The sequence below is a fragment of the Caloenas nicobarica genome, chromosome 6 (genome assembly GCF_036013445.1).
Source record: "Caloenas nicobarica isolate bCalNic1 chromosome 6, bCalNic1.hap1, whole genome shotgun sequence".
Classification (NCBI taxonomy): domain Eukaryota; kingdom Metazoa; phylum Chordata; class Aves; order Columbiformes; family Columbidae; genus Caloenas; species Caloenas nicobarica.
The window spans coordinates 25,149,626-25,169,331 of NC_088250.1; the positions used below are offsets into that span (position 1 = coordinate 25,149,626).

Here is a 19,706-nt window from a genome sequence, read left to right on the forward strand (position 1 = left end):
TGCCCAGCACACAGCTCTGCCTGGCCCTCTCCTGCCCCCACTCCTGCCTTCACCTGCCATTTCCGACGGGAGAGGAACAGCTTCAGGTGGTCGGTGCTGATGACCTTCCCCTTGGCCAGTGTCTGTAAGGTGAGGGGACAGCAGTGTCCCACAGAGCCTACAGCAGGCTCAGGGGAACACCACTGCTGCCAGATGCTGAGCTCTTGTCCAGGCTCACCTTGAACCAGGGATGCTCCAGGATCTGTTCTGCATTGGGTCTCCTGTGAACCAACACCACCGGGTGAGAACCGCCCGGGCTGGGGGGATTTGGCCAGCCCAGGGAAGGGCAGGAGTCAGGGCAGCCCCTGATGCATGGGGGAGCCCACCCTCCCTGGAGCACAAGGCTCCTCCCCTGGCCCTCACAGCACTCACAGCCTGTCATTGACCAGCACTTTGATGACGAAGCCCTTGGCTTCCCGGGTGAGCCCCTGGAACATCCTCTCCTCGAAGGCCACATTGTAGTTGCGGATGTTCATCAGCGTCGTCTTGTCGTTCTCCCCGACGAAAGGGGAGATCCCCGTCAGGCTGCCGGAAAGGGGACAATGTCATTGGGCTGGGAGGGCATGGGGAACAGCATGACAAGTACAGGGGACCAAGGATGGGACCCTAGACCCCAGCCCCGTTGACATGGGGAGGGCAGAAGCAGAAGCAATCAGGGAGGAGTCTGAGTCTGCAAGAAGCAATGTGCATGGCTGCAGCCCCAGCACTGCAACCAGCAAGGGAGCAGGAAGGGGATCGCTCCCATGGGGACTCAACAGGAACACTTACCAGAGGTAGGCGATGACTCCCACGGGCCTGCAGAGAGGAGAGCACCGTTACTGCACAGCATGAGCCCTCCAGGGTGCCCAGTCCCTCCAGGCATAGCAGGGAGACCACTGTCCACCCCAGGGCCGCCCTTACCAGATGTCGGTGACACTGGAGACGGGGCTCTGGTTGACGATCTCGGGGCCAACAAACTCAGGGGTGCCATACTTGCAGTACTGTGGCTCTTCAGGCGTCAGCTCCTGCGCGTTGCCAAAATCGCAGATCCGGACCTGTTCGCTGCTCGAATCCGCCATCAGGAGGTTTTCTGGCTACAGGACAGCATGGGGCAGAGAGGAGCTTGGCAGGAGGCAGGGGCTCCCCCCAGGGAAGGGGTGCCCCCCACCAGCAGGACCAAGCTCCCTGCAGCACAGCAGGAACCCCTCTGTGTGGATGCGGGGTGGGAGGGGGCCAGAGAGCCCCCCACTCACTTTGATGTCCAGGTGCAGGACACTGTGCTGGTGCAGGTAGCAGATCCCCTCCAGAACCTGCCGCATGTAGGATCGGACCTGTGAGAGAGCAGAGGGAGAGTGGCTGCCCTGAGCATGGCTCAGCCCCATGCTGACACTGTACAGAGGAGGGTGCAGGCTGTAGCCCCCTTTGTAGCCTAATACAATGAGTGTTGCAAGTCCCTGGGCTCGGACAAACCCCAGTGGCCCCAGGCTCTTTCTCTCCTCCATCACTTTGCCCCCTCAGGGTTCACCCACCTCGGACTCACACACTGAGGGCTTCCTTGCCATCCTGTCCAGCAGCTCTTCCTTGGAACAGCTGGGGCCCAGTCAAGGAGCACAGAAACTCCATGTGCCACTGTGCCCTGCACCCTCCTGGGCAGCCAGCTCCTCTACACCCGCTCTTCCCACCCATCCCCTCCAAAAGCACCCCTTCATCCCCCATGCCGCACACTCCCAGAGCAGCACCCAGAGGATACAGCTCCATGACAATGATGACGGCATTCTTCTTCTCAAAGGCATCATGGAAGAAGACGATGCGTTCATGGTCCAGTTGCGAGAGAATGTGCAGCTCCCGGTGCGCCGACTGCTTGGCCTTGGTCCTCCCGGGGACAAACTTGGCAGCAAAGTCCAGGCGGCTGCTCTTCTCTGTCACCCTCCGCAGATAGGAGAAAGCCCCCCTACAATGTAGCAATGCGGACAAGAGGAGATAAGAAGGTGGGTGAGCAGGAGACCTCCTCTTCCCCAAGCAGCTGAGGCAGGGGTCTGCAGCCCCAGCAGCTCTCCAGGACTGTCCTCGGAGAGACCCCATGCCTGGCTTTGCCCTGGCCACCCCAGCTCCCCACTGTGAGCTGACACTGGAGCACCCATCAGCAGCTGAGACCAGCCACAGCACATCAGGGTCTGGCATATCGTGGAGCTCAGGCCCTGGGGACAGAGTGCCAGGCTGCAGCCAGGCTCCAGCACCCCTGTCCCTGCGGTGCCCATGGTGCCCCGCTGACTCCCGTGCTGGCAGCCCCGTACCTCCCGATCTCCTCGTGCACGTCGTAGTAGTCGGTCAGGCGTCGTGCCTTGTGCAGTGCCTCCTCCTCCATGGCGGCATCAGCAGCAGGCTGGGCTGGGGGAAGGAAAGGCGCTGGTGGGGGGCAAGCCGGGCACCCAGGCTCTGCCCCCCAAGGCTGGGGGTGCAGCTGGCCATACCTGTCCTCACCACCAGCTCCGCCTTGCAGGAGACCTCCCCGGCCAGGTTCTTGGCTGTGCAGGTGTAGACGCCACTGTCGGGCTCAGCGGCACCCAGCACCACCAGCGAGCACTCGTTGTCCTCGTACACGAAGCTCAGGTGGCTGCTCTCCTCCAGCAACTCCCCATCCTGGGGGTGGCAGGAGTATCAGCAGGGTCACATCCTAGACCAGCTCCCTCAACCCTTTTCCCATGGGTGGGGCACAGGGAGTGCTCTGCATCACTGGGGGCAAACATAGCCCCAGAGCCCCAGCACAGTGATGGAGGTAAGGCAGTGGAGAGTGTGGGTCTGGGGGAGCTGTGGGTCAGGAAGAGGGTGCTGGGGTCCCAGCCCACCTTATACCACATGATGTCTGGCAGTGGTTTCCCCTCCACCACCACGGCGAAGCGTGGTGTCTCCCCTTCCTGGGCATCGATGTCCTCCATGATGGACTCAAAGCGTGGTGCCTCTGCCGAGAGATGGGGCGTGGGGCACCATGGGGCAGTGCCACCCCACTGCCACTGGCATGGGGTGTAGAGCTGTGGGGCACTGCGAGAAAGTGCCAGATGATGGTATAGGGGCATGGAGCGCCACAGGGCAGTGCCACCATGGTGCACGTGGGAGCGGGACACTACAGGGCAGGCCACACAGTGTCATGTGCCTGCAGCACCATGGGGCAGTCACCCATTGGTGTGGGGCACCACGGGGCAGTGCCACACATGGCACATGGCCATGGGGCGTATAGGGCCACGTCTCCCCATTAGACATGGATGTAGGGTACCGTGGGGCAGTGCCACTCATGACACCTCTGTGGGACATTGTGGATATGTCCCCTATGACTCTTGGCTATAGGGCACTGGGGAGCAGTGCCACCCCATTCTACACAGGCATAGGACACCCTGCAGCAGTTCCACCCATGGCACATGGCTGAAGGACACCATGGGGCACTGCCACCCCATGCACACAGCCATGGGGCATATATGACATTTCTATGGTCAGATATGGGTATAGGACCCCAGGCAGCAATATCAACACATGGTTCATGGGTTTTCAGCCCCATGGGGCGTTGCCACCCTGTAGAGCAGCATCTCCATGGCATATGAGTATGGAGCACTGAGGACCAGTGCCATGCTATGGGGCAGTGCCCCTATGGCACATGGGCTTGGAGCACTGTAGGGTGATGGCGATGCCACCCCCCAGCAGAGGGGCATGGGCCCTGGCACAGGGGCACATACCTGCAAGGTGGAGGCGGAGGGTGCAGCGGGCAGTGCCGTGGCGGTTGCTCACCTCGCAGGCCAGCGGCCCCACGGCCCCCCGACCCACGCGCAGCAGCCGCAGGCAGTGCTGGTCATCATCCGGCATCGTCATCTCGCACATGCCCTCCTTCTCCCCCAACACCTGCCCGCCCCTGTGGGCACAGCAGCTGCCACATCACAGCCCCACAGGCAACCGCTGCCCCCCTCATAGCTCCCACCCCACAGCCCCATGGCCACCTCCTGACCCACAGACAGCTTCAGCCTCAGCTCCCACCCTGCATCCCCCACAAACAACTCACACCCGATAGCTCTGCCTCCTGAATGGCTCTTGACCTTAGCACCACAGACAGCACCCTGCCCCCCCAAAAGCCCTCCCCATGCAGGTCTGCACAGCCCTGGACATCACCCTTGGGTGCACATCCAGCCAAGCCCCAGGGAAGGACCCCCCACGCACCGCGGGCTGCATAGGGAGCTGGCGTGGGAGCCCCTTTCACAACCCATGGGTTGATGCTGGGCATGGGGCAAGCAATGTGTACAGCACCATGTCCTACCTCTTCCAAATGACGGTGGCCTCCACGTGGTTGATGGTGATGGTGATGGAGGTTGGCTGGCCCTCCACCACATACACCACGTCTGGCTTGTCCAGGATGACTGGAGCCTCTTCCAGGTAGGGACCTGCCACACACACTGTCACCACCACCTCTGGACCCCATGTTGCCCAGCTCTGGCCAGCTCGCCACCCCACCAGAGACAGAGATCCCCCCACCCCAGCCACTGTCCCCTCCCCACTGCCCCTCTCACCCCGATCCAGGAGCTGCACGGGCCCCACAGGCGGGGAGGGCTTGCTGTTGGTCTTGGGGGTGGCAGTGATGACACGGAAGAGGTACTGGGCACCCTTGGTCAGCCCATGCACCGTGTAGGTGGTGTCCCGCACACCTGTCACCAGCACCAGCCACTGCATCGTGCCTAGCACTTGCATTTGCACCACGTAGGTCACAGAGTTGGGGTCTGCAGGAGGAGAGGGTCAGTGCAGAGCCCCCAGCATCAGGCAAGCCTGTGCACCCCACCATGGCATTGCCCACCCCTGCCCATCCCCAACCCCTTCACCTATGGCAGTGTCCAGCCACTTTGGCTTGTTCCAGGTCAGCGTGATGGCTCTGCCGGTCACCGAGGCCACGGTGGGGGGCCCATCTGGGGGGGTTGGCACCACATCTGTGTGGGGAGGCGGGAAGTGGTGTAAGCATGGCCACTGCCACAGCTCCTCAGGGCATCTGCCTTACACCCCAGGAGATGCGGGCTGGAGGGGACAGATGTGGCCAGTGACCCTCACCGGTGGTGGCAAGGGCTAAGCTTGGCAGCCCCTATGGCGCTGGTGCTTCCAGCAAGTCCTGTGTGGGACCTGGGGGTCCAGGGATGAGTCCAGACCCCGTGAGGTGGGGACTGCACATCTGACCCTGCTTTTAGGTTGGACTAGAGGCTTCCTGAGGTCCCCTTCAACCTGAAGTCTCCTGCCATTCTGTCACCGTAGGACCTTGCTATGGGGCCACCAACCCCCAGCCCCGGGACACAGCCCAGCAGGTCAGCAGTGGGCGGCTACACATTCCCAGTGGTGCCCGCTGCCCCTTACCGGTGACATAGAGGTGCGCATAGCATGTGGCCTTCCCCACTTTGTTGGCGATGACACTTTTATAGACACCGGCATGTGTGTGGCTGACGGCTGTGAACACCAGGCGATGGATATCCTTATCTGAGGGGAAACAGGGGGACATGGGTAAGACCCCACCAGCCAAGTGGCACAGAGGTCCCCTCCCTGCCTCATGGGGCATGAAGGTCTGGGAGGTGATGCCTCCTCCTGGGGTGCTGCAGGTAGGGCAGAAGGACCCCGAGGAGGTGTGGAGGGTGATGGGGAGCCCTACACTGCATCATCTTGCGGTCTTCAGTGCTGTCAATGCGGGAGCCATTGTGGAAGCAGGTGATGGAGGGGTAGGGCATCCCAGCCACCTGGCATTCCAACACAGCCTCCTTCGACTCCACCACGTCCAGGTTTTGCAGTGGCTTCAGGAAATCGGGCATGGTGAAGCACTCTGTCTCTGTCTCCGCCTGCTCTGGCTCCTCCGGGATGGACGGCATCTTCTCCAGCTTGGAGCTGCAAGAGCCCACACATGCTCACAGAAGGAGCATGGTGCCCCCATTCCCAGCCCTAGGCTTTGTACAAGCCTGTTGTTTCCCAGAGCCCAGAGGGTAGCAAGCAGGGGGGATGCAGCTCCCGGATACCCTCAACTCTTACATCTGGGAGGCAGCAGATGGCCGCGGCTCCTCCACGTAGAGCTCCGCAGAGCACTCCACATGGCCGTGTGCATTTCTGGCGGTCACCGTGTACTGACCCTCATCCTCGCTGCCCACGTGCACGATGACTAGCGAGTGCAGACCCCCATCCCGCTGAATCCGCACATTCTCCCCTTCCTGCACTGGCTGGCCTGCACGGAGACACACAACAGCATCAGCACCAGCACCCCTCCCAGCCCCAGCTGGGCACAAGCCCTTGGGGGCAGCTCCCAAGGAGATGCAGAGAAGTCTGCACAGGTCCTGCACAGGCCCTCTGGGTTTGGGAGTTACCAAAATGGGTCCAGATGACCGTTGGCGGGGGAGTCCCACTGATCATGCAGTCAAAACGCGCTGTCCGCCCTTCCACCACGTCCACATCCTCCAGCTTGCGGGTGAAGAGTGGCTGCACAGAGGGCTGCACCGTCAGCCGTGCACTGCAGGTCAGCTCGTCTGCAAGGAGAGCAATGGGCTGGCATGAGTCCCGCAGGGCACACGTGTGCAGGGCAGGAGGCAGCCTGCAACCTCCCAGCTGCAGCCCCTGCAGCCAATGTAATTGTAGCTGAGCCCAGGTGTGCTGGGTGCCAGGCTCTGTCCCTGCGTGGAACAGAGGGGGTGCATGTTTGTGTGCAAGGCCCCCATGCCCAGGGCTGGGGCTCTGCTGGCAGTCAGGTGCCTCTTTCCTCCCCTCAGCAATACAGATGCCAGCAGCCAGGTGAGGCAGGATGCCCTGTCCTTCTCATAAAGCATGAGGGGTCACACCTGGCCTAACCCCTTGGGGACAGGGTGGTGATGCTGAAGCAGGTAGCGCCAGTGCACAGCACCCAGGGCAGTACAGCGCTGGGCACAGCTGCAACGCTCTGAGAGGGGTTTGCAGCAGGGACTGCTTTGCAATGATGGGGTTGTCATCCACTCTGACACCACAGTGAGGCACAGCCTCACCTCCTTGCACCCGAAACTGCTGCTGCCCTCAAATCCCTGCAGGCATACAGCCTCCTCTGGGGAGGGATGCACAGGCACCAGCCGCTGCAGGCTGGTAATGGCACCCACCGCAGCCTGGGTTACTGCCGAGGGGCTGCCTGGGCAGGTTGGGGAATGCGGAAAAGACCCTTGTTCCTACCCTGCTGTGGGGGGCAGAGGCTGTGTGCAGCATGCACAGGCACAGGGGGGTGTCAGAGCCACCAGACAGAGGCTGGGTTGTGCTGCTCTTCCTCAGCTGCCACCAGTGATGGCTTGGTGGGAGGGGGTGGGCAGCCCTGACCCCCTGCCCCTCTGCCATCTCCCAGACCAGGAGAGACAGTTCGGTACCAGAGCTGGGCACCTAGAGGTTCTGGAGCCAGGGTATGGGGCAGCTGCATCCAGCCAGTACAGCCATGGTACAAATGCATCTCCCCGCATTTCTGGGAGCTGCACGCATGCTTGCAGAGGAGCTGAGTGGGGTAGGATGGGGGCTGCAGGGCTCAAGTGGCTGGGGCCCAAGGACTGGTACACACTAGGTTTCCTAGCCCAGGAAAGCTCCCCAGCTCCTGGGGCAGCAACCACTCCCTGGCCCCCACCTCCTGCACTCACAGCTACATCCCAGGGGGACCAGAGCCCCAAACCTGGGGGCGGAGGAGGCTTTCCACCCCCAGCACCACCCCGGGACCAAGCTCTGAGGGAGACCCTCCCCGGGGGAGCTGTGTGACCACCACTTACCTTTGGCAGTGCTGAGCTTGCAGGTGTAGATCCCGCTGTCGTCCTCATGCACGGAGGTGAGCAGCAGCTTGCACTTGCGCCCGTCAAAATGCATCTTGCATTTGAGCAGGGCAGGCTGGAGCAGCCGGCCCCGGGACAGCCAGTCCACGTCCATGTCTGGCGGGCCAGCCACCAGACACTCAAAGAGTGCCAGCTCCCCCGCCCCGACCACCACGTCCTGCAGGGGAACCACGATGGCCAGGGACTGGCACTCGGGGCGAGCTGCCCAGGAAGCGGGGAGAGAGAGAAAGAAAGAGAGACGCGTCTCAGCAACTGAAAAGCAAATCATGAGAGGTGGTGGGTATGAAGGGGAACATGCAGGACAAGGGGTGCATGCAGGGCAGGGGGTGCATGCACGGAGGAGGCCTGGTGTGACAGGCAGGGGGTGCAGCAAGGAAGGGTGGGAGGGGGGGACGAGATGTGGAAAGCAGAGCTGAGCCAGGGAGGGGGCTGGAGGTGAGGAGAGGTGTCCGTGCCAGGAACACACCACACAGCGCTTTACCAAACAGATTTTATTAGAGCTACAAAAAAAAAAAGGGTCACGGCCTCGCAGCCCGCCCCCACACCCAGCCCCCTCCCCGGGGAGAAGAGACCCAGAGCTGGGGGGCTCCAGGTGGACCCTGAGCCCTGGGGCAGCAAGGGATGCCTCACAGTGGCCAGGCAGGTGCCTGGGCAGCCGCTGCGAAGCCAAAGGGGCTGATGCTCTCCCTCCCCACTGCAGCTGGGCCAGAGTGCTGCCCTGCAGGGGTCCCCAGTGTCTCCTGTCCCCCACACTCCAAGGTGACTGTTGCAGAGCTGTCACCACGCCACAGTCCCTTCCCTACAGCCTCGGCTGGCACAGCGGTGACAGCGGGCTCAGCTCCCTGCTCCCCTTCCCTGGGCAGCAAGGAGAGGGGCGGCAGGACACGCAGACAGGGACAAACGGATGGTGCAAGAGACAAGACAGCATCGTACAGCTGCCCTGACCTGGCTGATGGGGTGCCTGGTGCTCCCCCGCCGCTCCCCCCCCCCACCTTGGTTCTGCCTCCCCCAGCCATCCAGCGAGCCCCTGCCCACAGTCGAGGGCCCGCGCGTCCCCACGGCGCATCCAGGACGAGGCGGTGGATGGAGCAGAAGGTAATAACACAAGGTGAGGTCCACTGCCTAAGAGGTGTCCAACTAAGAGCCCCGTGGCCGTGGCTCTGAGAGATGCACCCCCTTATCGTACTCCCCCTGCGTACAGACAAAAACCGCAGTCAGCAAGCGGAAGGGTTAGTGCAGCAGCAATGGGGCCAGCACGCACGCAGGCACACACCAGCGCCGGCACAAGGGGTGCGAGTGTGTGCCAAGGCACAGAGCCACCCACTGAGCCCCCAAAGAGGGGCTGGGACTTGGGCCGTTGCCTCTGCAGCCCGGCTCCTGCCGGCATTTGTGCATGGGGCTGGCTCCTGCTCCCACCCCTGTGCCGCCGCGCTTTGCCAGAGGCTGGGAGCGGGGACCCAGCAGGGTACAAGCAGTGCAGCCAAGGCCGAGGTGGGATGGGTGCAGCCCAGGGGGCTCAGGCAGCCATCAGCAGGGAGGGCTGGGGGCAGCAGGGCACACACAGCAAAGGGCAAGAGGAGGGAGGCAGCATCACTCATCCCCGCAGGCTCCTGCCCTGGCATCGGAGGACACCAGGCAGAGCCCAGTCCTCAGTCTTGAGCTCCCCTCACCCCACTTGCACACATATACTGGGGTCCCAGGAGGACCACAGCAGGGCTGGGGTGGGATGGCAAAGGGGGCTGGACAGCCCAGTCCCGTGCATAAGGGCTATCACTGGAAACGGGCAAAGGGGGTCCTCTCCAAGCTGCCCTGTGCCTGGCACGCAGCATACAGTCTGCCTGGGGCAGGGAGGGAGGGAGCTATCGGCACATCAGAGTGGGCAGAGATGTCCCCTGCAGGGCCACCAAGGGCAAAAGCCCTCCCTGTGCAAACAAAGGCAGCACCCAACCCCAGCAGTAGGTGCGTAGCAGGACAGGGGGTGAAGCTGGGCTGCGGGGAGGAGCTGGCTCTGGATCAGACTGGCCAGGGCCCTGGCACAGCTGGGCAGTGGGACCCGGGGCTGTGGGGCCACACACCTTGACAGGGCAGCAGTGTGGCCTGCCTTCTGCTGCAGGGCCAGCACCTGTGGGCAGCCCCAGGCACACAGCTCCACTTCCCTGCTCCTGGCTCGCACCCACCTGTGCTGCAGCAGGGAAGGGCAGGCTGCCTTGTTCCCTTCTCCTGCAGCACTGCCGAGGAGGGGTCTGCAGAGGCCCCTTCCCCAAACAGCTCATGCAGGGCACTGGAGCCAGCTGGCCCCCCATGGCCAGGAGGAACACACTTGGGGAGCTTTACCTCTGACCTCCAGCTTGGCCTCGCACTGCTTGGTGCCATACTCATTGACAGCCTTGCAGGTGTAGAAACCGGTGTCAGTGCGCTCTGCTGCCAGGATGTGCAGCGTGTAGAGTCCTCGTGCCCCCTCCGCCTCCTCTGCATGGTGCCGGCGGCCGTACTTCACTGGTTGCCTGTTCCTCAGCCTGCTCAGGACACAGGTAGAGTGGCACAGTCACACCTGGCCCTGCATGCCCAGCCTGGCTGCCCCCAAAGGCCCCCACTCCCCCACTCCCAACCCTGCTCAAAGACCAGAGCTCTGAGCTGGCCACCCACAAATGGGGAGGTCACTGTGCCTGTCCCCTCCTTCCCCACCCAGCTGTGACCCAGCAAGCACCACGACTCACCAGTAAATGATGGGCTTGGGCTCCCCACGGACGCGAACGCTCATGCTGACATCCTGCCCCTCCAGCACGGACTGGTCCGACAGGGACACCTGGGGAAGTAGGAGTCAGAGTCCAACGAGCACCCGTCTGCACCCAGGGCCATACATCCCCACCACTGCATCCGGGGCCTTGTGTTCCCCACCACAATGGCAGCCCTAGAGCACTACGGTTGCTGGGGCTGCTGGGAGACTTGGTGTGGCATAGGATGCCCAGGTGCTGGGAGCACCCCAGATCAGGAGGCAGAAAGGCCTGACCCTCCTGGCACTGGGGACCACAGGGCTGCAGTAACATGGCACTGCTCCCCTTCTGCCAGGTCCCATGGTGGTTGTCAGCTTACCTCAAAGGTGGGCGCAGCCTTGAAGGTGCTCTCTGGGGAGCCATGGGCAGCCCCATGCTCGGCTCTAGGCTGCAGCTTCATGGCTGGTCGGTGCTGGGGGGTGCTGGACTCAGGGAATTCTTCCAGGGGGCTCAGGTACTCCTCGTCCGAAGTGATGGGGCTGGCCTGGCCGAGGGGGGTTGCCAAGTTCCCATGCCGCTCCACGGCGGGGGCTAACACAGGAGAGGCGAGATAAGGAGCTGGCAGCAGCCAGCTGATGCAGGCAGGTCAGGGCACCTCTCCCCCCCGCCCTGCACCCCAGGGGTGCACAAGGACACCCATCCCACAGCACATCCCAGCTCAGCGGCAGACAGCAGCGAAGGGGTGTGGGGCCGCGAAGGGGGAGAGGTTGAGAAGCACTCCACGGGCCGATAAGGGGACGCGATATCCCGCAAGGCGACAGCAGGGCTCAAGTGGCTCTTACGCAGCAGCCCACGCTCCCATCCTTAAGCCGCCCAGATTCCCGGGATGGCTGCCCCTGCCCCGAGCCGGCGAGGGCTGAAGGTGACATTGGCAGCTGCGCTCCCCCAGCAGCCCAGCCGGCCGCCTGCCCACTCCCCGGGGGACCCGGCTTGCCAGCGTGGGGAGCCCACCCGGGACCGGCATGCGTGCGGGGCCCGGGGGCTGGCGGTGCGGGCCGGGGAGCAGCGAGCGGCGTGGGGTGCGGGAAGAGCCCGGCGGCCGCGCTGGGGGTGCTGGCCCCCCTCCAGCCTGGCTGCTGGAACGTCCTCACCCCCCCTCCGCTTACCGGAGGGAGGCGGGCGGGCTGCCCGGTGCACGGAGAGCGCTGTGCCCACCCGCGCCCCCGCGATGTCCGTGGGCAGCCCCGGGGCGGAGATCTGGGGGAAACCCGAACCCCGGCTCCCTCCCGCCTGCCCTCTCGCACCCCCTCGCCGCCCCCCACACTCACCGGGGGGCGCGGCCCCGGCAGCCCCCGCCCCGAGCCGGGCCGGGCCGGGCCGCACCGCCGAGCCGCCGCTGCCGCTGCCGGGGCCGGTGCGGCGGTGCCGGGCTCGTCTCCAGCCCGCAGCGCCGCCGGCCCGCTGCGCCCTCCCCGCCCCGGCGCCGCCCGGCCCCCGGGGCCGGGCCAGCAGCGCAGGGGAGGGCCCGCCGCGGGGCCGGGGGCTGCTGCGCCCCTTCCCGGCCCCCCGCCGCCGTGCTCCCAGCTGGCCCTGCCCGGCCACTGCTGTCCCTGGGTGTGCAGCCCCGCTGCACCACGGAGTGGGTGGTATTTTTGGCGCTTCCAGCCCCCAGGGCACGTCCGAGCCTCTACACGCTCCCCGGGGACGCTCTCGGGATGGGGAGCGTCTTGGGGCTGAGGTGGGCTGGGTACCCCGCAGCTGGCGGGGTGGAGGGTGGGCTGGCTGTACCCATAGCTAATGGCTTGTGGGGCACTGGTGTCCCCATGGCTAGCAGGGGTATCCCCGCAGCTTGCAGGCTGGAGGGCGGGCAGGGGGATCCCCATGGCTACCGGGGCACAGGGCAGTGCGGGGGAGGCCGGACACCGGGCTGCTTGCTGGGTGCCGGGGGATGCTCACAGGCTGACCCCGCTCTCCCTCACGGCAGGAACCCTCCGTGCTTGCTGGGAGCACGTCAGCTGCTTTGGTGCAGACAGGGCCTTATAGGGTAACGAAGCCGGTTTCTTCCCAGTGACAGCAGCGGCCGAGCTGGCAGCCAGCCCGCCGCCGCGCCGGCCCTCCTCCTCCCCCCGCCTCCCGCCGGCACTCACCGGGCCGCACGCTGAGGATGGCACTGCAGCAGGTCGCCCCCACCTCGTTGGCCGCGGTGACAGTGTAGAGGCCGGCGTCGGCCACCCGGGCGCTCCTGACCAGCAGGGTATGACGCTCGCCCTCCGCCTTGATGGGCCGCGCCGTGCTGCTCCGCAGCGGGACCCCGTCCTTTCTCCAGGACACTGCCGGCAGAGGCGAGGGTCACCGGTGGGCAGGAGAGCCCAAGCTCCCCCGGCGCTCTGTGCAGGGTCGCGGTGAGGCCGGGCGTTCCCCCGCCTGGCCTGGAGACCCCTTTGCCATGGGAAGCAGCCCCGGGTTCCCACGGCCCCTGACGGAGAGCGCGGTGCCGGTCCCGCTGTGATTCCTGGCATCCTTCTGCCCTCCAGTGGAGGCTGGAGGAGGGAATCAAAGCCGCTTCGCTTCTGCCCAGCTCTGTCGGCGGTACCGGCTCTGGCTGCCCAGCTGCCCCTGCCCAGGTCCTGCCTGCATGCCCGGAGCCCGGCAGCCCTGAGCCGGGCAGGGGGGCTCTGTCCCGGGAATCTGTCCCCCAGCACCCCAGAGCATCACCCGCCTCTGCCTGTGAGGTGCTCTGCAGCCCTTCTCCGGCTCTCCCAAACAGCCCAGCCCAGCGTGGGGGGTGGCAGACACCCTGCCTGCACCCTGGCCTGGCAGGCAATGCCCAAGCCCTTCGCTCCTGCCTGGGGGAGGCAATCCAAAAGAAGTACCCCCGGGGGTGGACACATCACCTCCCTGAGGCACCCGGCTCGAGGCTATGTGCCCCTCTTTGCACATCTCAGGTGGCACCAAGGGATGGTTTAGAGGGTGGGATGTTGACATGCAGAGAGCCCCTCAGCCATGCTCACACCCCCGACCCCCTCAGACCCACAGTCGCTCACCGTCTGGCTGGGGGTTGGCCGTGACAATGCACTTGAGCAGCACCTCTGCCCCCACAGCCACTGCCATGTCCTGGATGGGGATCTCAAAGATGGGGGCTTCCAGGGGGTCTTCACCCGCTGAGACGTAGGAGTCATCGGAAGACTCTGGACAGGGAGAGATGCGCCCCATGGCTGTTAGTGGGGTGGAGCGAGCGGGTCCTGTGCCGCACCGGGCTGCATGCAGGCACAGCATGGGCCTTGCAACCCTCTGCCCATCCCTGCCACCACCCTCGCTGGGGCATTAGCAGGTCTCCAGGCCATGCAGGAAAAGACCACATCAAGGGCCACTGTTGCACAGTGCCTGCAGCAGGGCAAGGCAGGGGACCACAGGGGAGGGAGAGTACAATCTGCAGCTTAAGGGATGAGGCAACACAAGGGTGTGAGAGGAGGAGGCTTGTACAGTTCACTGCAGTCCCCACTCCAAACTGCCCCCAGCCCCCCATGAGGTGCTTGCTGCTCTGCCCCGACACATCAGCATCAGCCTCCCAGCTCCCCCCCTGCCACGGCCCCAGCACAAGGGCAACAGTCCTGGGGCTGTGCCAGGAGACTCGGACATGTGGGCCTGGCACTGCTCCGGCCAGAGCAGAGCCTGGAAGGAGCTCCTGGCCTGGGTGCAGTCTGGTCTCGCCCCTGCATGCTGGGATGGGCAGGGCACCCCTCCCCCGGACAAGCCACCGCAGCATCCCCTGGGGATGCTTGGGCTGCACGCCCTGCCTGGAGCATGGAGCACAGTCCAGCCAGGACAAGCTGCAACGGGTGCCCTGTGCCCCAGGGGTGGGACCAGCCCAGGGCTGGGTGCCAGAGGTCAGCACCCTGCATCCTTCCTGTGCCAGGCAGGAGGGACAGAGACATCAGCAAGCGTCATGAGCTCAAACTGGTACCCAGGCTGGTCTATCTTGCAGCACTGGTTGGTGACAACTGCCCCAGCTGCCAGAGCTGTGTCCCCACACCCCACCCTGTGCTCTCTGGGACAGCCTGGGCTCCCCACACCCCACAGGGGAAGGCTGGGGATCCCCCATCCTGCTCAAGACCACTTGGGCCAGCTCTGTACCTGCAGGAGGGCAGAAAGTCATGCCCCTACCTAGCTCCGGAGAGGTGGGCCTGGCTCTGCGTCCCTTCGCCTTGCTCCGTGTGCTCCTGCCTTCTTGAGCCGTCCGGCCACTCTCTTTCTTCTCTGACACTTTCACCTGCCTTCTCTCCACCTCCCTGCCCGTGCTGTGCTGCCCTGCCCAGCTCCTCTCCAGACGAGCTTCCTGCTCCAACCCCGGTTTTGCCCAGGGCAGGAACCGCACCTCTGTGGGTGCCTCTGGCCGCCGGTACAGCCCATGGGGCACGGCCAGCCGGGAGGCCAGGGCTTCGCTCACTGCCCCAGGGGCACGGGCTCCACCAGCAGGCCCTCCGTCCGGGCACGGGCTGCCTTCGGCGGGACCCGCCTGCAAAAGGGCCGCCCGTCCCTGTGGGGTGGCTTGCGATAATGGCAACTGCTCCTTCTTCTTCACTTCCCCAGTGCCTCCTTGCTGAGGACCCTTCCTGGCAGCTGCATCCTCCACCTCGGCAGGCTGACTGGCCGCTGTGCCACCCCGCACCAGGGCTTTCCTCCCACGCTGTCCCCCCAGCTCTGGCTCCCCATCAGGTCCCACCAGTGCCACACTGGAAAGTGCCAGGTGCTGGATGACATGTGTGCTCTCCACTGGTGAAGTCTTCGGTGGCAGCGCCTTGCGCCCAGCGGCACCCTGTGAGGAGGGGGTGCGGGGGGGACGGGGGGCTGCGGGTTCGCTGGCCACAGGGGTTGAGGGTGCTGGGGGCAGCCCGGGTTTGCACAGCTCCTGGGAGCGTCGCAGCTGCTGCTTGGAGACCGTCCGCTTGATGCGGGTCAGCTCCTCTGCAAACTTGTGCTCAATGGCGTAGACACGGCCGGCGAACTTGCCCCGCTCGTCGAAGGAGGCAGCTTTCTGCCGGAAGGCCAAACGCCGGCATGCTGCCGTGCTGCCTGAATCCCAGCGGTCACCTTCCCGCATGTCTTCCCGCGAGCCGCCCGGCGTGCTGGCACGGCGCAAGCCGGAGCTGGGCTGGTCAAAGGACCGTGTCTTACGCAAAGGCAGGCAGGGGTGTGCAGTGAAGGGGCTGTCTGCCTGCTCCAGGCTCCTCCGCCGCTCCTCAAAGAACTGCAGCCTCTCGAAGATCTTGGAGCCAGCACGCACCAGCTTGGGGGACGCCCGGACGGAGATGCGGCCAGAGGCATCGCTCATGGGTGTCTGGGGACGGGAATCTTGTGTGCTGCCCTGAGAATACCCCGAGGACTTGGGCCTCTTGATCTTCTCCTCGTACTCCTCGGGGACGGTGTCCTGGTACTCGGCTGGCACTGAGGACTTCTTGCGGGGGGTCACAGGCGTGAAGGAGGGGACACCAGGGCCACGGGCAGCAGGCTGGGACGTGGCGCCCACGGTCGGTGGTAGGCACGAGCCGGTGCGGGGAGATGGTGAGCGGAGAATGGGGGGCTTGGAGGTCAGTGGCAGGGCAGCAGGAGACCTTGGGGGTTCGGCACCAGGCTTTGGAGAGGCGGGGCCACTGTTAGGATCATCTCTCCGGTAGCCCCCCTGGGGGATGCTGCTGCAAGGGGAGAGACAGAGGAGAGTGGTTCAGAGCCCATCCTTGCCTCCTGGCTGCATCCCTGCTCCCAGCCCGCACCACGGCGCCCAATGGGGCACAGCATGGGGCATGGATGGCCATGGCAGCCCTGGGACCAGAGAGCCTCAAGGGGCCCTGGAGACTGAATACAGCCACCCCAAGACCATTGGGATCTGGCTGGGTTGGCTGAGAGTCTTGGGCTACTGTGACACAGCAGTGTCCTCTTGCCCAGGGCTACTGACATGGGACAGAAGGGTGATGCTGGGATGCCCAGTGACTCCCCTCTCCAGGGCTGCCATGCAGGCTAGGGGGTGCCCCAGTTTGCCAGGGTGTCCTGGTGTGTCAGGGCAGCACAGCATAAGCCAGCTCCTCTGCAAGGCAGAGGGGGTCCCCAAGCCTACAAGTCTCCCCCAACACATGCTGCTGCAGGCACGTCTCCCCACCCCGCTGCCCCTGAGGGGGCTCAGCATTCACGGTGCAGAAATCATAAGGTGGAGATGAGGTTCTGGTGGAACAAACAGCCCCAAACAAAAAAAAAGGGCAGGATGGAGGTCGAAGGAGTAGGCTTGTGGGATGGGGACTGAAGGCAGCAGGAAGGGACAGGGCTCTGAGCACATCAGCACATCCTGGGGAAGCAGCATGTCCCTGGCCCCTGCTGCCACCCCTTTGTAGTGGGGACTGCAGGTGGCAGAGCCTTGCCCGTGCGTGTCCCAGGCTGCCACACACCCCCAAGTCCCCACACCCTGGGCTGCACAGAGCCCCCATGGCTGGGTAGCACGGGGGGACACCCACAGCACAGCCTGTGGGTGGGATGCTGCAGATTGTGCAGCGATGCAGGGGTTACCCTCAGCCCCAACCTGGCCACAGCAGAAAGTGACTCCATTCCACATCCCCCCTCCTCACCCAAGAGTCTGTATCCCCCTGACCAAGTTTGCTCCCACCTCCTCACCAAGAACAGGCTGCTTACTGCTCAGAGCCCCTGTTCCTCATCCAGGCATGGTGAAGGCAAAGAAAGCCCAGGCGGAGGGGAGGAGATGGCTGCGGGGGTTGGAAGGAGATGGCCCCAGCACGATGTCCCCTCCGCATGCTTTCCCCAGCTACTTACACATGGAGTGAGAGCGCCCGTCCTCGGTACAGGCTGAAGGCGCTGCCGTAGGGGTCGCTGGCCACCGAAAGGCTATCCTCCGACCCCCAGCTCGTGCCCACCAGATTAGCCCGTGATGCCCGCACCAGCGGCTCCACGCCCAGGTGACGGACCTCAGTGCCACGCGGGGCCGGCGCGTTTGCTTGCCTTGGGGTTCCCTGCAGCTGCTGCCAGGCAGCGGGGCGGAGGTAGGGTCCCCGTGCAGGGAGGCTGGCATCCGTCTCCTTCTCCACCACTGTCTGCTGGCTGCCCGACCAGCTGGAGCGCTCCTCTGCCTGTGACAGGGCCAGCACCGAGGTCGGCGTCGTGTTCATGGAGGTGTCCACAAGGGTGTCGGACCCACCTGGAAGGAGAGGGGTGAGCCGACACAGAGTGTCCCAGGGTGTCCGGAGCAGCAACCCGCTGCCCCAAGCCCTCTCTGCTTTGCAAAGGTGGATCACAGCCCTCCCCCGCCACGGAGACCCCCAAGGCTGGCCCAGCAGAGCCCTTGTGGTGCCATGGCCAGCAGCAGGTGCCGGGGCTTGATGCCAGTGGGGTGCCCCCTGCTCACCTGTGGGGGTGCTGAAGGCCGTCTCATCCTGGAGCTCACTGCGCTGCGTCACCTGGGGGTCGCTGGGCTCATCCTCACCCGTCTCCGAGTCTGAGGAGGAGTGGGGAGAAAGCAGGGGGTGAGGGGGCATGGGGACAGCAGGTGAGGATGGCGCTGCTCCTTGCAGACCCACTGGCTCCAGGGGCAGGAGAACTGTGCCCAGGCAGCCCTGGGATGAGGCAGCACTGGGGCGGGGGGCATGACTGTGACGTGCAAGGACAAGCTGCCAGCAGGGAAAGGCAGGACCAGGGCTGGGAAAGTCCAGCAGGGCAAGGGCAGGAAGGGGAGGGCAGGCAAAGTGGGCAGGAGCAGGGTTAGGCGATGGGAGGAAGGGAGATGAATTCCAGCAGTGGGAATGCATCTGATGGAGGCAGCATGAGGACAGGGAGGCAGGGCTGGGGGACAGTGGCAGCAATGGGGCAGGGCGGCAGCAATGGGGCACAGGGCCTGCTCTGGGGACACGGCTGACATTGGGCAGGAGTCTTCCTACCGTAGCTTTGTTTCCTGCAGGAGCGGAAAACTTCGCTTCCATAGGGGCAGCAAGAGAGAGAGAGACATCAACACCAGGTTATCGGCCCGGCCTGCAGAGATGCGGGGGGCAGTGGGGAGGGACCTTGTCCCCAGCATCTCCCCATGCTGCCATGGGGCAGGGACCTGTTGGGGCAGTGCCTGGGTGGGCCACACCAGCTCAGACTGCCTGGTACCCTGTGCTGGGCTTTGGGTCCAGGCATGGGGCCAGGACTGGGCATTTGCCCGTCTCAGGACCCCACGAGGAGCACCCCATGCCCTGCCCAGCCCCATGGCAGGGGCCAGGTGCCCACAGGGTGTGGAAACAGGTCTGGGTCCCCAGACTTCCCCACTACATCTCCACTCTCCACTCATGTTCACCGCATAGCAGTTCAGCGCTGCACACAGACCCTCCTCGCACACAGCCCGTCCCACCAGCACAGTGCAGGACACCATCCCCTCCCCTTGCCACGGACCCATCCTGCCTGGCAAGACAGCCATCTCCTGTCCCTGGAGCTGCTGGTGCCACACATCCCTGTGCTCCATAGGGCACTGCAGCCTGGGGCTGGACCCTTGCAGCCAGTGCCCCAGCTGGGCACTGCTGGGGGTGCTGGGGCATGCGGACACAAGTGTCCATGTGCAAGCACCCTCCTTCTAGCATGTACATGTGCATTCCCTATCCCACTGGTGGCAACTGCTGCTCCACAACACAGCCCTGGCTGATAAAGCAGAGATGCTCAGGGTAAGACATCAGTAAGAGCCTCCCCACAGGCAGGATGGGGCCAGGCCAACTCAGCACCACCCTAATGACCTGTGCCAGGAAAGCCAACCAAAGCAGCCAGGGAGAGCCAGCCTTTCCTCCTTGCCAATGCCCAAGCCCTCACCAGCTGCCACAACAGAACCCTGTGGCAAGGGACATGTCCCCTGCCCCACTAGCGCCCTCCTCCACTGCATGCCATGGTACAGTGGGTGGCCACACTGCTCCCCTCCAGCCCATGCCACCCCTCTGCAGCCCGGCACACTGCCAGCTGCCCCATGCACTGCCACCACACCAGGCTCCCCAGCCTGGCCACAACAGCCTGGCAGCCTCTGAGGAACTGCAGCTACGGGGCCAGGAGCAGCCTGGTCTTGCGGGGGACACCAGAAGCCACCAGCTGACTAGGACCCTGTTTTGGGGCTGGTGAGCTGCAACCCAGCCTC

The 19,706-nt window shown here is 64.6% G+C and overlaps 1 protein-coding gene across 3 annotated transcripts in view; it reads right to left on the reverse strand.

Annotated features, from left to right (window-relative positions):
* Positions 1 to 19,706, reverse strand: part of SPEG (striated muscle enriched protein kinase) — a 38,624-nt gene that overhangs the window by 7,349 nt on the left and 11,569 nt on the right. The window contains exons 2-29 of one of the 3 annotated variants that reach the window (XM_065637420.1): positions 17,961 to 18,050; positions 17,558 to 17,753; positions 14,720 to 16,245; positions 13,600 to 13,743; positions 12,703 to 12,885; positions 10,935 to 11,146; positions 10,559 to 10,647; positions 10,176 to 10,357; positions 7,782 to 8,042; positions 6,381 to 6,539; positions 6,052 to 6,241; positions 5,681 to 5,910; positions 5,392 to 5,511; positions 4,872 to 4,976; positions 4,566 to 4,772; positions 4,316 to 4,439; positions 3,744 to 3,916; positions 2,865 to 2,977; positions 2,490 to 2,658; positions 2,313 to 2,406; positions 1,769 to 1,969; positions 1,548 to 1,608; positions 1,272 to 1,349; positions 940 to 1,112; positions 808 to 834; positions 412 to 564; positions 218 to 260; positions 54 to 122 (exon numbers count right to left, since the gene is read on the reverse strand). In XM_065637420.1, coding sequence (XP_065493492.1) covers positions 54 to 122; positions 218 to 260; positions 412 to 564; positions 808 to 834; positions 940 to 1,112; positions 1,272 to 1,349; positions 1,548 to 1,608; positions 1,769 to 1,969; positions 2,313 to 2,406; positions 2,490 to 2,658; positions 2,865 to 2,977; positions 3,744 to 3,916; positions 4,316 to 4,439; positions 4,566 to 4,772; positions 4,872 to 4,976; positions 5,392 to 5,511; positions 5,681 to 5,910; positions 6,052 to 6,241; positions 6,381 to 6,539; positions 7,782 to 8,042; positions 10,176 to 10,357; positions 10,559 to 10,647; positions 10,935 to 11,146; positions 12,703 to 12,885; positions 13,600 to 13,743; positions 14,720 to 16,245; positions 17,558 to 17,753; positions 17,961 to 18,050 — 5,372 coding nt within the window. Of the gene's footprint in view, positions 1 to 53; positions 123 to 217; positions 261 to 411; positions 565 to 807; positions 835 to 939; positions 1,113 to 1,271; positions 1,350 to 1,547; positions 1,609 to 1,768; positions 1,970 to 2,312; positions 2,407 to 2,489; positions 2,659 to 2,864; positions 2,978 to 3,743; positions 3,917 to 4,315; positions 4,440 to 4,565; positions 4,773 to 4,871; positions 4,977 to 5,391; positions 5,512 to 5,680; positions 5,911 to 6,051; positions 6,242 to 6,380; positions 6,540 to 7,781; positions 8,043 to 10,175; positions 10,358 to 10,558; positions 10,648 to 10,934; positions 11,147 to 12,702; positions 12,886 to 13,599; positions 13,744 to 14,719; positions 16,249 to 17,371; positions 17,754 to 17,960; positions 18,051 to 19,706 lie in introns of all 3 variants that reach the window. The other 2 variants (XM_065637419.1, XM_065637418.1) reach the window with 2 other exon arrangements.